The sequence below is a fragment of the Oryzias latipes genome, chromosome 20, assembly GCF_053564925.1.
Source record: "Oryzias latipes strain Hd-rR chromosome 20, Olatipes_Hd-rR_3.1".
Classification (NCBI taxonomy): Eukaryota; Metazoa; Chordata; class Actinopteri; order Beloniformes; family Adrianichthyidae; genus Oryzias; species Oryzias latipes.
This window is the reverse complement of record NC_136256.1, coordinates 22350192-22368874: the sequence shown is the minus strand read 5'-3', so window position 1 is coordinate 22368874 and position 18683 is coordinate 22350192. Positions and strand designations below refer to the sequence as shown.

General features: G+C 38.8%; 1 protein-coding gene across 2 annotated transcripts in view; it reads right to left on the bottom strand.

The window, feature by feature from the left end:
* Positions 1-18683, bottom strand: part of map3k22 (mitogen-activated protein kinase kinase kinase 22) — a 39691-nt gene that overhangs the window by 19881 nt on the left and 1127 nt on the right. For both annotated transcript variants that reach the window (XM_004081282.5, XM_078938764.1), the window contains 3 exons: positions 9094-9177; positions 8657-8701; positions 1618-1727 (listed from right to left, as the gene is read on the bottom strand). In XM_004081282.5, coding sequence (XP_004081330.2) covers positions 1618-1727; positions 8657-8701; positions 9094-9112 — 174 coding nt within the window. In that variant the 5' untranslated portion in view covers positions 9113-9177. The remainder of the gene's footprint in view (positions 1-1617; positions 1728-8656; positions 8702-9093; positions 9178-18683) is intronic.

Sequence of the window (18683 nt, the reverse complement as noted above, 5' to 3'; positions counted from 1 at the left end):
GTGTGGTTTCCAAACACCCTCATTTGACGATTGTGTTAGGATGAAAACAGCCTCTGCTAGTATTAGGTAAACTGCAGTTAGAATAAGCTGCTTTGTGTCTCATCAGAAGCAAAACCTTTCCCTGACTTTGACAGCACGAGTCCAAGAGGATTTTTATAAAGGAGCTGAGATGATCTGTGCAAACTGCAAAGGACATTAACAGTAAAAGGAGGCCGCTGTGAAAGCCTAAAATGAAGTTATTAACAATGAGGGTGATCGTAAAACTTTGGCATTTTCCTAAATCTGTGGACACTTTTTGACCTGTTTCAATGGTGCAGTTCAATTAAACCGCGCGGTTTTGAAACATATTTTTACAGTGGATAAATGGTCCAAATCTGATTGTTTTGGCACATTTTTTGATTTTCGCAAAATTAACGACAACATTTGTTTTTTTAAAGATAATTGTTTTTATTCCTTATAGAACTGTGCGTGAGACGACCCAAGGTTTTCTACAGCAGACGTAAAAACATTTGAGGGTAAAAACTAAATATCTCAGACACGACTCACAAAACATGAGTGATGATGAGCGAGTGAAAAGCAATTGTGCATTCAAACATGCATGATAACATGACACACAACCAAACTAGATGGCATTGAGGAGTTTCTCACTCTGTGGTAACTGTTTCCAGAGCAAAAGGGTCTAAAAATTGTCAAAATAATTGCAGCGAAGACGCAAAAACTTGCAAGGTGAGCAGAGATTTAGTTCTTAAATGTCTAAGCCAAGGCCTAAAAAACATTTCTGGATTTCCAACCTCGTAGGACGCAAACATTGCGTTAGTTTTTTTTTTTCCCACCATCTCTGCAAAAACCTCCCTTATGTTTACATTTTGCATGAAAGCATTGCGCCTCACACTGAAGAAATATGAACGTTTTCTTGTGACTTTACATTTTTAGATTTGCCCAAACACCATGACCCACACAGTACGGTGAGGTGGAGTTAAGACACTGAAGAACACTGACTAAAACACAAATATATCACTGTCTTTGTTTGAGCTTGAACTCAGCTGAGGGTATACTATAACATTATTTGGGTGTAGGATCTGCAGTAAACTGTACTGTTTAACTAATATTTACATTTCAACCAGATTATTTCATAAAAAAAGAGGTCTAATTGTCAGAATTTGGCTGCACCCGCACAAAAAAAGTTTGTTGAAAGGCTTTAGAAAAGAAGATTATTGATATCATTTACCATCAGGCAAACTAATAGGTTAGCACAACCTATTAGTTAGCTTGAGTCTTAAGTCAAATCTGCAGAGAAACAAGGCAAACGTAGTGCATTCTCTATTTATCTTGTAGTTTCTCCAAATCACTGGTGAGAAATGGTTAACCCACTTAAACTGCAGCACAGATGACTCATTTGGAATTTTCCTGTTTGCCAGTCTGGACGTCTTATTATGGCAAATTACAAAGCAGACATGTCACACGAACTTAAAATGGATCCAGCATTCTTTGAGTTTACCAATGAGCCATTTCTGCAAATCAACACTTGAATCCTTTAAGAAGTATGTTTTAGTCACACATTGATTTCATTGACAGTTGGTGGAAAAGCAGTCTCAGGGTGGATCAAGCTGTTTGTACCTGCTTGTAGAGCAAACTCCTGATCTTGGGCTTGTGGCTGTTGTGCTGACTGTAGCAGCGGCCCAGAGCGGCCAGGTCCTTCATGATGGAGTTCAGCGCTTCCTCGTCATCTAAAAAAAAAAAAAAAAGATTGCACACATACTTGTTAAAAAGGGATTCCATTAAAATAAAATAAAAAATCTCAACCTGGGATTCATCTGTTTCCACAAAGACTTGAATTTCATCAGTTGGATGAATCACATTAGACAGTAGATTTGATGATGGTCCAATTGTATTTATTTTAATTATAAAAGTAAACAGTAATATTGAAAAGAATTATGGAAAAGATGTTTAACAGTGTGACAGTAAAACTGCTGAAAGTTTGCGTTCTGCATGCTAAATCTAAGGAACAGTTAGAGGAGGTGGAGGAGGTGCGTCTACTGCTTGGAGCTTGGTCATTAGGAATATCAATATTTAAGCTCACATTTCTGCAGAAAAACTTTAGGAATAAAGTTCAGAAGGGATAGCCTGCTTTTTTTTAAATAGAAATGTAAATAAAAGTGCCTGAAAGTGGCACTGACTTTTTAAATTTTTTTTTCAGATTGTCAGGTGTTCGTTTCAGGATTTCTTTAGTACACGGAGGAAGAGGAGATTCCAGAGCAGCATCCGTTTCCATTTTCACTCCTCTCCTGCCGCATTTGAACTCTCGCATGTAAAACAGCCAACGTGCATGACGCGCGTGTCCAAAATTATCATATCAAAAGGCCTTAATGGGCTCAATTATCTAAGTGCTTTGCTTACAATAAAAAGAAGAGGTCGTTGACCTCAGTCTGTGACGGGTTGATGGGAACATTTCCACGGACGTACTCTCAGAGTCCAGGCGAGGAGCGTGCAACACAAACAGCAGTCGCAGGAAAAACCGCATTCTTTAAATCAAACTTGATCCGTCTGAGTGAAAGACCACTGGGAATGTCTGGTTTGCTGCTGGAATGACCAGCAATGCACGGAAGAGAAAAAGGCTGTGTGAAGCCATTTGATCTTCTTCCTTCTGTTAGCTGGCAGCAGACCGGGTCACCGGGTTCTTCTCTGGGTGGCAGGGTACCCCATTTACAGGCACAAGTTTGCAGATGTGTCCTCATAACTGACATTCACAGGAAGTAAATGATGCTTTGAGACAGTCCAATAACAGTCTGATCCTCCTATTTCCAATATTTTCCAGTTTGCTTTACAAAGTAAAAAAAAAAAAAAACAAGGTTGCTCTAAAGTAGTCCGTTTCTGTTTCTACAGCCCCGGGGGAATGAAGAGGCTTTAAGGAATAACACCCCGACATGTGCAATAAATTGCAAACAGCAATGACTAATTCATGGTGCAAATCTTTCCTGTTGATTCTAAATGCTGGACATGCTGCAGAGACATTCCAGAGTCTCACTTACTTGGACCGCCTGCTTGTTTAAAGTGAGTCTAAGTTCATCTCGTTTAACACAGAAGATTCATGAGGGACACGCCGCACTGAGAAGTTGTTACCTACATCCCTGCCATGCGGTTTTTCCAGACAGACGCCCCTCTTTTCACACGTTTGTGGGAGGTCCTGAGAGTGAGAGGTGAGAATAGAGCCCGCTTCCTGTGGATTCTCCCCACTAATATTAATGTTAACAGTAAGACTAATACCATAGACTAATATTTTCTAAAAATTCAGATCATTAGATGGTTGAACTTCAATCTAAAGCCAAAAATAAAGAGATATTTACACAAGTAAACCAGTCACATCTGACCAGGTAAATATACCAACTAATCAGCTTTTTTTTTTACTTCCACTAACAATGCACCACCAAAATTACTTGTTCAACCTTTGCTAAACTCTTTGATTCTGCCTCTTTAAGAAGATATGAAATAAAGTATTGAAAAACACAAAGGGAACGTCAAAGAGATGGATGAGTTAAGCAAATGGCTTACTTTTGGCTCCAACGAAATGAAGTGAATTCAGTTGTCTTTTTTTTGTTGCTGTTGCGATATAGACGTTGCCATGATGGAGCCAGATGACATCAGTGGCCAGTGATTAGTAAGTAACACAATTATTTAAAATAAACTGACTTTTTCGTTTTGATATACCCAAATTGAATGTTAAAGTATGAAAATGTAAGTATTGAGTTTTTTTGATGAAAGCCTCCCATATAAATCATTCCAGAAAATTTGAGCCAAATTGACATCATGAAACAGATGCTTCTGGTTTCAATATCTTTTGTACATATTGTGCATAAATTACCCTGTATATCAAATCTCACATATAAAAATTCCTTACACGGATAAATTTGATGTTTTGGTTTCTTGGAGCCAGCAGGTCCTGCTTGGAATGCAAGGGGGAGGAGTCACTCAGTTCAGTTCTCATATATAGTCAATGGTTTGTACTGAACCCCCTTAAAGTCTGTTTTTTTTTTTTGGCTTCTTAACCATCATTTCTGCCTTAAATCAGTTTGAACCCTACAGTTACTGGAACATGCTAAATTGGGACAATCCAGGGGTGAGGATTATATTAGATTAAGGTTTTTCTCAAATTCAGTGATGTAAGAAAATAACGATAGTAAAGTTTATGATCTAGCTGAAACTGTTACCCAGTTTAATAATGTTTACAAACTTGTACCTGGACAGTCAAAAGCAGACTAATCCAATCAGTCATTGTTTAACATAATCCTTCTCAGCATTTATCAACACTCTAGTTTTCTGTAATTTACTTTTTTTTAACCCCCTGCATTTATTCCCAGCTATGAATCACTTGTGTTTTTGCTTTCGTGTAGATGCTAAATTTTTGGAGCCAAAGTGGTTTGATGCATGTTTGCATCAATAGGCACCAAGGGGTCAAAAGACGTGTCCAAGACAACTGCAAACTGAAACTTCATGTCTTTGCAAGAACATGAAAGTGGGATCACATATAAATTACATGGTCAGTTAGGTGAGAAAGAAACAAACCACTCTTTGCGTTTGTAAATTGTTTACATTCCGCAAACGTGACTGTATCGTCTTCTATTAAATTTCATTTGCCAACCTAATTCAAGAAAATATGTTTAAATTGGAAGAATACAGTTTATAACCCAATTTTCAAACATTTGACAGCCAACAGACATCATGATGCGACAGTTAAAACCGGACAACTATGACGCACATTTTTGCCCATTTTGAATACAAATCCAACAGTTCCTCCCAGACGAGTGTTCCTAAAACACGGTTGTCCTCTACGTCAGGCGTTTACCTTGACATGAAGCACATGAGCCGATCCATGAGCAGAATTCTGATTTGGATGAGCTAGATGCTCTGTCATCCTGCCTTCACTCACAAAGATACTAAACCACGTAAAGTGATAAGAAAAGTCCCAGCTGCATGTCTTCAAACACAATTATATCTAAAAACTGCAGAATTATTATCAAATTTTGGAACCATCACTACAATTATGTGACATCACTAGAAAAATGCATCACTTTGATCTTTACTGGTATTTTATTTTATATTTATTTTTTAATTATGACAATAATGTATTTGGTCAATCTGCATATTTACATAAGAGTGGAAGTCAAACCCCTTTGCTGTTGTTTTTTTTCTAAAACTACTTATTGAGTAGAGAAAACAGGAGACTGTTGCTATGAATGTTTTTATTTAACTTCAACTATGACTTTTGTGTGTTTTTTTGTGTTGTGTTACAGTTTGTTTAACATGTGGTGGGACTAAGGCAATAATGTGCGATTCAATAGAAAAATACGATCATCCAAATGGGTTTAATGCTAATCTAACGATTATGTCGTGGATGCTTTTTTTATTTTAAACTTAAACTTTGGAATAGAAATTATTTAAATTTAAGGGAGTTTGTATTGTGGAGCTGCTGAAATAATAATAATAATAAAAAATTGGAGTTTCTACCTACAAATTTCAATTAAATAAAAAAATATTAAATTTTTTAAGACATTATTTTTGTAATAATGAACCACATCATTATTGATGTAACTTAAAGGTGGAACTTTTATATTTAAAAGTTTGAATTTAGAAAAGAAATTGACCCAAAAAGCTGCTTCTTTTCCTGACAAAGACAGTTAAAAAAATTTGTGTTAGATGTTTTAGTTTTGCACTTTCAAATGAACTTGAACACATCCAGCCTTGGTAAACTGAGGAGCTGTTTTTAAATCACAAACATCACGTCACTGAAAGGTGGCATCATGTTACGTCTTTGCTGCGCAGCTTTTTCATCAAATAGTTGTCATGTTTCCATTTATGAATTTTTATACAAGTTGGGCCACTTCCTTATTTTTTTTTTTTACATGCAAAACGACACAGTGTGTTTTGTGTGAAAGTTACACACTGTGAAGTGACACTGGGTTGAGTTTTAATACTTGTTGTCAGCAGAGGTGGATGTGTAACTGTCCTTAGAAGGGAGTCTTTATAAAAGTAAAAATAAAAAACAAGAAGAAAAAAAGAAGGAAGGAAGTGAATCACTGTCACCATTCTGAACGCAGAGCCGGAGAAACCACTTTATTTCTGCAAATCGAGAAACGTAAAGGATTTTTGATTCGTTTAAGATCCAGACTCTCTTTTTCCAACAATGACATTGTGGTTAGATCATAAAATACAAGTGGACATTGATTCTTTTAAACATATTTTTAAAGGAAGGGTGCAACTACTTATGGTCTTCCTTCATTTCATAAACCTGCATCAACCTAAATATTTTTATTTTTTGTCTGTGACTCATTTCTGGTATAAAAAGCAAATGAAATCATAATTGTATCCAAACGGGACATCCCCAAAGTTCAACAGCTAAGAAATGTCTTAATTGGAACTAGAAAAAATCTATTTATTCCGCATCAAAACCCCCAAACGTCCTTGATGATCGTCACCTTGTGTGTTTCCTGTCTAGAGGATGTGTTTCAGCCACGCTACGAGCTCAGAACACTCACATTCAAGGATACAAAACAAACAGAAGCTCCACATCAAGTGGCTGCACTGTAGTCTATGGCAGACGGAGGTGTGTGTGGGGGGGGGGGGGGTTGCTGGTGAAAGGGGCAGTGTGGGAATCGCGTGGTGCTGCACAGAGCAGGTCTCCAAAATAAGATATTACATCACTTAAGGTCTGTGCTGCCCAGCTGAGGCTTCGCCACCCACGCGGTGGCGAACGGCCAGCGCTGGTGTGCCACCGCCAGACGCAACCGAGCAGAAGGACCTCTAAAAGATCAGGGTTTCCACATCTATAGGATCAACACTTTGTGTTATTGCAACAAGTTCTAAGACCTGTAACTAGTTTAGCCTTGTGGAGAATATGGAGAAATGTGACAGCAAAAAAAAAAGAAAGAAAAAAAAGGAGGGGGGGATTCCAGGAAGCTCACAGAAAAGCATGATTGCAAGTCGTTGCATCATGGGTCTGCTGCTTGCCCCCCCCTTTCTTGCTTTAAACTATTGCTCACTTTGTTGGCCGGTAGTTGAGAGCAAAAGCCAGAGGATACATTGAACCATTCCAGGATAAATGACTTTGGCTGCAGCTTTCAAGCCTTTCGAGGCGAGTGAGAGCGAGCGAGCGAGGCAGGCTGAACGAAGACATTGAGGGGATTTCCTGACGCTGAGAGGGACACATCATGCCAAAGGCATCCAGCAGAAGGAGCAGCTAGAGCCAAACGTGCCGTTCAGCAGGAACGGGCCCCGGTCTGTGACACATGCAAACACAGCAGGCGACACAAACCCTAAATGCAGGCTCCTGCAAGGGCCGGTGTTTGCTGAAAGGGGGACACACCTCGTTCTGCTTGTAATGGAAGCATAATACTAAAACCATTCATGTGAATCTTTCACTGTGCCTGTGGTGAAATGCGAGGCAGATGTGAGCCGAGTTGTGCAATTAATGTTTGCATATGGGTTGTGCTCAAAGCCTCGTCAGTCAGTGTTTCCATTTAATATCTGAATGCTGGGACATTCCTTCTCCTGGCACTGAACTACACGACTCACATGGGAAAGTTTGCAGATTTATGGAAAAGCTGAACAGAATTGCTTTGGTTATATAAAAAAGAAAAGTGTCTTATAGCTTGTTTCTGTCACAAATTTTGCATAAGCTAACCTTAAGGTCCCATACTCATAAGCTATTTTCAAAGCAATCACAGTGGTTATTTTTAGCCACTTGGACATAGTTTCTGCAGAGCGCCAATAGTAAATCCGCCTCAGAGTTCTGGGTGGGACCGTTGGCACTAAGCAATCCTGCCCCCCTTTCCCTCTCTGTTACTGAAAGCTTTCTGTTTGCACACGCTACCTTACAGCCCCTCACACCCCCAACCAAACATTACAGGTGCAACAAAACGACAAGCAACATTTATTTATCTGCTCCACTCGAATAAATGAATACTTAGGAATACAATTTAAAGGTCCTATATCATGCAAAATCATTTTTTTATATTGTTAATTCCTAACAAAAAGAAGAAACACCATCTCTGACTATTCCTCTAAAAACCTGCGCTCTGAACACCATCCCCTACCAATACATGAAAACAAGCAGATCCTCAAGAGCTGATGTAGACCAGGGAGAACAGCCCCTTCCAGGAAGAGTCTGCACTGTCAGCAACACCGCCCCCTGGCTAACACACACACCCACTTTCTCCACGGAGCTGGCGGTAATCGGTTAAATGCTTTCCCTTTATATGCATACAATGTATATCCATTTTTGTTAAAGTTCAGGTGTTGTTTGTTTTTTCGGCCTCGTGCAGACATTCTGCCGAGGCCAACTCTGGGTTCAGAGATCCAGTCGTCTTACTTCTGGGTAGGAAAATAACTCATACTTAATTAAAAAAATTGTTTGTTTTTTATGTGTCAAAGCTAATATATTATCATACACATAGCTATTGTTAACAATAAAAGTCTTAAGAACAACATGGTATAGGGCCTTTAAAGCTTAATTTTCTGCATATATGTTCTCTACACAACGAGAAAAATACCACCTTAAAAACACCAAAAACATACTTTTCACCGGATCTTTAAAGCACTGGCTCATGCTTTGCCAGTTTTTCTTTTTAAATCAACACATTTTGGTCAGCAGAAGTTTTTCTACCTTGTGTGTTTCTGTGCTGTCCGGGTCCATTTTGGAGACCGTCATCTGCGGTTGGAATAAAGAGAAACAGAGTTCTGGATCAGCACTTTGTTCTATTTGCAAAGCATGTCAAAAGATCCGGATCTGAAACCTTCAGGTCCGTCCACATGTGCATGTAGTGTGGAGGAAAATATAATTTGACAGCTTGTGCATGGAGAACAAACTGTGTATGCGTCTGTGGCTTTTCTGACTGTTAAACTTGTTCACAGGAAATAACATGGAAAAAAAAAAGTTTTAAAGCGTCTAATTCATCATAACAAGGGAAATCTGATGCACGCTTGAAAAATATTTATTTTCACCAACAACACACCACATTTAACGTTTTGTTCTATGGTTTAGTGCAAGAGGAAGTGTGACATGTTTTGCTAAAGAGCACCCTGCTTTCTAATGCTACTCACCCATGTTTACTGTCATCATCAGGAAGTGGGCCTGCTGAACTCGAGCACAAAGCTCAACTTCTCTCTGAACAGCAAAGCTTCACCCTGAGAGCAAAGAAGAAGAAGAAAAAAAACAGGTTTTCAACATCCCAGATTGTGCCATTTTCCTTTAGCGAATACACAAAAACACGGAAAAACAGGACACAGGTGGCTGCGTTAACACAAAGCGCTTTATACACCCCCCCCCCATTTGTGTTGCAAGTTTAATTTTTTTTTTTCCGTAACTTGTTCTGTCTTGAGATTGACGTGTCCTTTCTCTGAAACATAAGCGACTGCTTGGAAAGCATTTTGAAGCCGGGAAAACATCGGTGAGGGAATTTCTCGCATTTGTTGACGGATAGACGCCACAAGTCTGCAGGATGGGAGTTTAAATTGTCTTTTTCACAAGAAAAGTTGTCTAAAGGTCTAACAAAAAGGATCAGAAAAGCCTCAAAACAAATTACTTACAACTATTAATTCATTTTAAACTATTCAATTGTTTTAAATAAAGCTAAAAAATTTTAAAGTACTGCTTATGGCAAATGTTAAGCTTCTCAAAATCCATGCCTGAGGTTGTCAAGTAGTTTGCATACTATAGGGAAGGGATTGCTGTACAGTAAATGCAAAAAGAAAAAGAAAGATCTCTTCATACTTCTAAAATGTCCTATTTGTTTGCTTCAATGACATAATTTCCCACCCAAATACTGGGGGAAAGATTTGTATTTGGGTAGAGTAATGAAAAAGTAAAGAAGAGGAACTGCAGAAACAGAGGCAGCACTGTGTTGCAATGCAGCCGCAACGACTCATTTTACTCCCAGCATTCTCCGCTTCAATTAAAGGCCCTTATATGTCTCTATGCGTGTCGATGAAACACCATACAAAGGTTTGATCTGAAGATATGAAGTCACAGATAAAAGGGGCAAAAATCGGACGGATTGAAAGCTGCAGTGGATCCTTTCGGCAATGCAACCACTGCGTGTCCTGCAGAAAAGCATTGGGGAGATTTCACAGATAATAAATTCAAATGTGTAACTTGCAGTACAAAGTTATTTAGTTGTTATAGATTGGTGGTCTTTCAATTATGTATTATGTTTTTAACCAAAACAAAAAGGTTTCTGGTTTATAAGAAATTCTCCGCCATTGGCATGGAGCAAGTCCACCCCCACTTCCTATCACCCATCTGTTTACACTCTCTCCAGCGTCTTTTCTATGTCACAACTATCTTTTTCAAACCTTTTTCATGACAATTTGAATAAATAAAAATCCAGAAATGCTATTTAAATCTCTATTTTCTTTATACATGTCCTTCATCAGGAGAAAAAGGCCACAAGAACACATTAAAAAAACACCAAACACCTGATCTTCACACTTTCAGCTGTGTTGTTGCTTTCATGAATTATTACTAAACAAGAGCGACACAGCTTCTGCAGTGACATCCATGTCAGCTCTGCAGCGAAAGGCTTCAGTTCTGCAGCTATGACAGTATTTCATGTTTCACTTTGCGGTGAAGAAAACCACGCGGAACCCTGATGAATTGCGTCGTCTCATTCAAAGTCAAAGCAGAGCAGAGACAAAGAGAAATGACACAAAGTAAAGCCTTATCTGCAAAAGATCTATTAAAGAGACAGAAGAAATGAGCAAAAAAAAAGCTAATATAATAATAAAAAAAACACCAACAATCTAGAAAATTAAAACATTTTACAACAAGAGCAACATTTTATAGATTAGAACAAAAAACTGAAAGTAAAACTTAATCTAAGAAGGAATCGAGATTTTCTTTAAAAATCATGACAAACTAAAAACTTTACTAAAAAAGCTAACTACATTACAAAAACACAACACACACAAACAACCACATTTTTAAAATACAAATATAAGTCGGTTTTGCCTCTGTGAAATGCTTTTTATCAAAATGAATCTTGCATTTTTGAAATGTATGTAAAAAAACAAACAAGTCATAACAAAAACAGAAAAGTAAATATATACCCCATTTAACTGTTAAGGACAGAAAGAAGCCATATTTCTTCTAGTTTCCAAAAAGTCCACATCAATATTTTCCCTGAACCTTTTATGGTTCAATCCGTTTCCAGACACTCAAACACTTCCTGTCTTTGGCTCAACCTGAAATCATTTCATGAAAGCAATAAAAGATGGCTGCTTATGCAATTTACAGCCTGAGGGGCAGAGTCGAAAGGTACCAAAGGAGCTGCAAACGCAAACATCCCACGCACGCCAATCCCAAGGGATGGTCATTTAGAGAGGGAAAAAAAGGCAAAAATAAATCAAAACGATTGAAAATCTGATGAAGGGCAGCATCCTCAGACTGAAGGGATCTGCAACACCGCAGCTCTGCCTCCATGATGCTGCTGACCACACATGAGGGACATGGCGAACTGCGACAAGACAGGTGGTTTCCAACGCCACGCTGTCCGGTCTGTTGCCGCACATGCGCGCACCAACAGGGGGGAGTCTGCAGCGTGCCAGAGAATCACCAGATGGCCCGTGTGGTTCAGCCGCGTGATACCAGCCTCCCTGATGGCCAGCCTGACTCTCCACGCACGTCTTGGCAGGAGGACAACATGGCAGCCCCGTTTGTTGAAGATCAAATGCTAAAGCGCCAGCCGCTCTTGTTGATCAGCAGCCACACGTTCTCAGTAGGAAGAGCGCTTTATAAAAAAAGAAAAAAAAAGGCCATAAACCTGACGCACGTCCAGAAGGGCTTCAAAAATTGTGGAGCACCTTTTTGTCTGCTGAATAAAAGAGTCAACCTAGCTAATGTTTAACCAGCAGAGCCATCTTCACCTGTCACATTGTGAATTACAGGGCAAAAGTTGATTGGAAAAAAACCCCATTTCTATGGGATAAGCTTTCAAAAGTACTGACAAAACAACACGTTTTTTTCTGGCTTAAAGAGAATTGCAGTTCTGTTTCTGCTCTGCAGCTGCCGGAGCAGCATGATCTCATTCCTGACGTCACTCGAGGACTCCCAGAGAAGTCATAGTTTCAGAGGTTAAATATGTTGTTGGGGTTCGTGGGGTTTAAACTGCCTGCACACAAAAAAACAGTCAAAACTGAAGACTCACAGAGGAGCGGCCCCACATGGAGCGTGGGCAATGGAAGATGAGGGGAGGATCAGATAAAGCTGCTTCCCTGTTTGCCTGATTTTCATCAAAGCCCAGGGTGAAATTGGTCCTGACAGACTTTTTGTCCGGCTGCATTAGCAGGAGAACCTGCTTATTATCTATTAGAAAAATGGCTCAAACTGCACGAGTGGCTTCAGCCAGTGACGGAAGAGGTTTGGCATTTTGAAACATTATTTTCGCTCAGTTTTTTGTTAAGTAAAAGGTTGAAAAAAAGGAGACTATCCTCAATTCTTTACAGGATATTTAAATAATATAAAATATCCTGAAATCCATTAACTTTATGACAGTTTTTTTTACTTTTATAGACTTAATCTGATGAGTTTTCACTCAAAACAAAGACGTAGCTAATGTAGGTCATCGTTACAGGAAGTGGCAAAAGGTCTGAAATATAACGTTTTCTTTGAAGAGTCTGCTGAGTTCAGGCAGATACTATGCTGAACTCAACCAAAAAAAAAAACTAGGGAAAACTAATTGTTCTCGTGTCATTCTGATGTAAATGAAGATGGACTGAACTAAATGGGAGGAAGTACTGCAATAAGAGGACATGATGTAAGCATCATGAAATAGAAAAACAAAGCATCAATTAAAGTAATCAAGAAAAAGTAAAAAGAAAAAAAAGCCAAAATTTCAATTGTATATTGATATTTCTAGACTAGAGGACATAATGGATTGGCAATACTGCTCCAAATATGTATGTATGTATATACAGATAAAAACTAGATGAAAGATGAAACTTTTTTACTTTTTGCTAAAAAGTGTTGATTTCCTTGAGATCAATACTAGTGCCGCATCTTTAGGAAGAAGGTCAGCTGATATTTGATTCTCATTTTCAGTCAACATTCTTTTGTCCCTCTATTAAACATGGTTGTTCATGCCATTTGAGTTCTTTAAAGTATTAGCGTAACTAACTTTCATTAAGCCCAGAAGGATAGATCATTCTTCTGCAAGAACTGAGCTCTACTTAAAGATGCTCCTTCCTCCTGAAGAACCAATTACGTCCAGAGTTTAGAAATGAAATGTGCCAAAAGGGAAATCAGCCAATCTTACATTAAGATAACCATAAAGAAGCACATAGAAGTGATTAAAGATACTGAAGTCTTGAAAGACCCACTCCTAAAATGGTGTTACTAATGGGTTCTTGTGTTGTTTTCTGATGATGAAGGACATATATAAAGAAAATTAAGCTTAAAATTGTATTTCTGAGTATCCCTTCGGTCAAATGGTTGTGAAAATGGAGCAGACAAACAAAATGTGCCATTTAAAAAGTACTTTTTTGTGAGGTGAAAAATAGTCTGGTTGAGTCAAGCTCCAATCTCTTGTCAATAGGGAAGGAAGGAGGGGCGGGGCTCTGCAGAACTCTGAAAGGCCACTCTGCAGAAACTATGTCCTAGAAAACAACACAGTTTTTTAACATTTTGGCTGAAAACAGCATAATTAATTAAAAGACCACTTGGAACGCTCTTACAATAGATCAAGAGATGATTGGGATGTGGGACTTTAAGGTAACAAAATGTAAACATCTAAAGAAGAAATGTTTTCTGTTGGTCGGCGTTAAGTCAACCTTGGTGTCATAAGATAAGGTAGCCCGTCTGTGTCGCACCTCAGACAGGAATTAGAGGCCAAAGAGTGAGCCGTGGCTATTTAGGTGACTTAGTCTTTTTAAAAAGGTCATTGTTGGTGGGGTGTCCTGTCCGCTGAACGTTTGCCAAGTGTGTGCTGTGACCGCTCCATGTGAGTCAGAGGAGTTATGCGGACGGATTCCGGGAAGCAGGACAATGTGACAGGTCCTATTGCTCACAGACCAGCCTGCAGAACACGTTGGTTCTATGGAAGCAGAACCACCAGTGGACCGTGGTGGAACACAGGACAGGCATTTCTCATGTAGAACGACGACAACAGAGGTCATCAGCCTGTCATCAGGCAGGTTCTGGAGATGATGGCAACTTTTTTAGAAGACAAATTTGGCCAACGAAGTTTGAATTGTTCATTTTATAGCATGAACAATAAACCTAAGTTGTTCTAAAATGGGCTGCACGATGTGAGGAAAACACGCAATGTGCGATATTAGCGATCAATATTTGCAATGATGATCTAACTTGCGAGACATGAACAAATAGCAAAACAACCAAATCCATTATTTCCATTTCACTGCAACAGTTTAATTTAAACGTCAACATAACTTAAATTAAACTCCAAATGACCCTCGTTTACATAGGAGGCAAGCATCTGACATAAAAGAGATCCTAAATAAAAAAAATAAAAGACCTCCATCCGATTGGTCAACAACGCGTCCGTCCGATTGGTCAAATGCATAAATGGATTTGTTTGATTCTTTAAAGACTTCAAGCTGTTTTACCACATTTAAGGTAACGATGTATTGCAATTTTCACATTTTTGCGATATGGGTATTGCACAGCTTGATATTTCGATAACGATACATTTGCGATTTATTATGCAGGCTTGTCCTGCAGGGCTTTAACGTTTTGTTTCATAGATCTGTTTTGTAAGTCTTGATGAAAAACACATGCCATCTTAGATGACTCCACCCTTACATTGACGTGTTCTCCCTACCATGACAAAGGTGGATAAAAGTAGAAAGATTTCATGTAATCCATGGACACCAGTGAAGATCACAAATCATTGAAGAAAAAAGGTTCAGCGCACTGTCTAGTGGGTCTAGATGACCCAACCCCAATGTTAGAGTGCCTAGGATAGCACAAGGGTTAAACGTGTCCTTGTAGCATTTTTTTCCCCATGATGGAGGACATACATCATTTTACAACTACATTACTGAGTATTCCTTATGGAAATCAGACTTTGATGACAAAATACCATTTTAAAAAAAGCCTGTAGTTTTTACCCGAAGTCTACAACAGACAGGGCACAAGCCTTTCGCTCCACTACATTCTGATGCATCTACTTGCAGACAAATAGATCCAGTTATGCACAGTTCATAGTGAAACAAGTGAACGATGTAAAAAGAAAAGACGCACAGAGGTACGTGACGTATTCAGAGGACATCACATCTGCAATAAATACTTTTGCTACAAAAAATTGGAAAAGTCAACACAATAGAAAGTCGTCACCTGACCTGTTCCTTAAGTGAGCCACAGAATAATTTACCCTCAGCAAATAATGTCTGACGTCACCCATTTTTTAGGTAAAAAAAAGTGTAAAGTTGGACGTGTATGTAGATCTATACAGTTTTTAATAATGTGCATTACTATACAGATGTTTAAGCTCTAACCAAATTTTTAAAAATCATATGTAAACAAAACACCTCCACATTGTCTTGGGGGGAAAAACCTTTTAGAAACCAGGCTGTATTTATTTTTAGTATAAAATTGTCTGAAACCTTCCTCTAGTGGTCTGTTAAGGTAACTGCAACTGTTACTTCCTGATGTGTGTCATATTTTGGTAAGAAATGCGTGGCTTTAAAAGCTAACCAGAAAGGAGAAATCTCATCTCTTACTGGTTTGAAATGTGGCTTCTAGACTAGAGCAATTGCTTAACGAAGCGTGTTCTTTTTTAACTTTTAGCTGCTCTGGTATCACAAACATCAGCCGTGTTGGAGGAGATCCGGTTTCACCCGAGCTCCTAAAAGTTGGCATTAAGAGAGTCTCGTGAATTATTCAGGATTCAACCAACATGTTTTGAAAACAATGATGTTCCAGAGCAGAAAATAAAGGAGTCGATGGATCTGGATGGATATACATATTTCTTTTTTTTAGTGTTAGCTCGAACAAATTCACCCATCTGAGACCATCAAAAATGCAACATCAGATACAAATAATCACGTTGAAAAGGATTATATGAATATATTTGTAGTAATAAGTCTCGTTAGTTGCTATTTTTAATCAAAATATTTTATAATAGCTATTGTTATGAAGTGATTAGTCGTTCCAAGTGTGTTTTATTAGCCAAAGGCAGCTGAAACGCAGTCAATGTACTTCAATGGGCTCTACAGAACCACTGTGGTTTTCCAGAGTCTGAAGCTTTTAAAGTAAAGACTCTGGATGAGTGATTGAAGCTTCATTTAGATTCCGTTGCAAAATGAAATCCTGTAGATATGGATGAAAATCTGCCCGGTGACAGATCCCACACGCCTGCCTGCATGTTTTGCTTCCGGCCGTCCTTGCAGCTCCCAGCGCCGCTGATGGCATTGTCCTTTGGGTCAGACAGAGCATGCAGACAAAGCTCAATCGGGACAACTTCCTCTGGGTTTCTGGAGCGGTCAGGGGCTGGACCTTGCTGCACATTCAAAGATAAAGGAAGGTGACCCAGACAGACTTCAGGGAGCCCCTCAGCCCTTTCATTCTTGTTGTGTGTTTTTTAAATGCATTTATTGTGTTAACAGGACATGAACAATGCTAAGTATCTAAAGAACCATTAAAGGTTCAAACAAGGATTTTTACCAAACTAACAAATCCTCTCATTAATAGATGCTGCAGGACAACCAGACACACATTAAGGAACAAGAACCAGAAACTATTAAAGAGCCACTACAATGAAAAAGAAGTTTCTAACATGTTCTTGTAACCTTTTTCTTACAATGAAAGACATATTTAAAGAAAATGAACATTAAAACTGCGTTTCTGAATATTTCTTTTTAATAACATTGTGAATCAGAAGCAGATGAGAAAAATGCAGTTGGAAAAGCTCAATTTCATAATTTTCATGCATCCAATTGCAGTCAAATAGAACCATGTGCATCTTTTTTTTTCCTAATTCAAGTTTTTATCTGTCTCAAAACTTTACGGCTGGATAGCTGCAATATTGCTCGCCATCATTGCTGCACCGTTAATGTTAGACTGGGGTTGTGAAGGGGCTGTAAACTAGTGGGAGAGAGTGTGTAGACAAAGGGATGATGGGAAATGAGCGCAGGCTTACTCCCTGCTAAAAGTCCCGCCCACAACTCCGAGGCAAATTTCTAATGAACTCCTGCGTCTCTGCAGAAACTATGTCCTAAAAGACGACACAGTTTTTTCATGATTTTGGCTAAAACCACATAATACTAATTAAAAAAGCAGTAAAAAAACTATTCTAAAATAGATGACTGGAGTGGGACATTTTAAGGAACCAGAAGCAGGTGATTCAAACGGGTTTATTAGAAATGTGGCTAGGCTCCGCCCATTTCTCTCTCTTTAGCTAATATGGGGACGCTCTTATGATCAGTCAAATTGATTATTGTAACGCCCTGCTTGCTGGTCTTCAAACAAATAAAATCAAGAACCTTCAGATCAGGAGATTCACATCACCCCGATTTTAAGACCCCATGCATTGCTTCCCGTCTGCTTCAGGATTGAGTTTTGGATTCTCTTTTGTCGTTAATGTAAAATATGAAGCCTCGCAGACCCTGAGACCCTCCGGCACTGGTTTACTAACTATTCCAACTGTGAAAACTTACAGAGAGGCATCTTTGTGGAACAGTCTGCCAGACGATCAGGGAGCTTTAAAGAAAAAAAGGCTCAAGACTCATCTTTTTAACCTTGCTTTTATCTAATTTTAGTATTTTTATTCTGTCTTTATCTGTTTTGCCATGTCTTCTGATTTTTATTAGGCCTGCACAATAAATCGCAAATGTATCGTTATCGCGATATCAAGATGTGCAATATGCATATCGCAAAAGACAGCGAAAATTGCAATAAATGGTTACATTAAATGTGCTAAAACAATCTTATGGCAGCTTGATGTATTTAACGTATCAAATAAATCCATTTATGCATTTGACCAATCAGACGGAAGCCTTCACGTTGTTGACCAATCGGATGGAGGTCTCTTATGTTAGATGATCGCCTCCTATGTAGAAGAAGGTTAACTCTTATTTAAATTCATCTGTAGCAGTGAAATGGAAATGATGTTTTGCTATTTTTTCATGTATCGCAACTTATATCGCCATCGAAATAGTGATCACTGACATCGCAAATTGTGAGTTTCCCTCATATTGTGCAGCCCTAATTATTAATAATTCATTTTAATCTTCTCTCTCTGCTGTTCAGTTGCAGCGGCTGTAGCTGGAGACCGTCATCGCCGCCTGGCTGCGGTGTCGCCGGGGTCCCGCCTATGATGCTGCACCTGGCTGACTATACAGCTGCCCCCCATGAGGAGGTGGTCCCGACTATTAGCTTTTCCACCAACCAACATTTTCCGAGCTCAGCCTATTTCCCCAATGTTTATCTTCTCCACCAGTGAAGGGGGTGTGTGGCTCTACTTTGACACTTTTGTGCTTAGCTTTATAATGTTTGTTTTAGAGCACAGCACTTTGTTACATTACAGTATAAAGAACGACTGTTTTGAAATAACTTACATAAAAATATCATCTCAGGACTTCTTTTGGACGTTCTCTTAGAAATCTAAGGCTACAGTCGCCCAATTTAAAACTCATAAAACACTATTTAGAAAGCTATTAAGCAATTAGTTGGACTATAA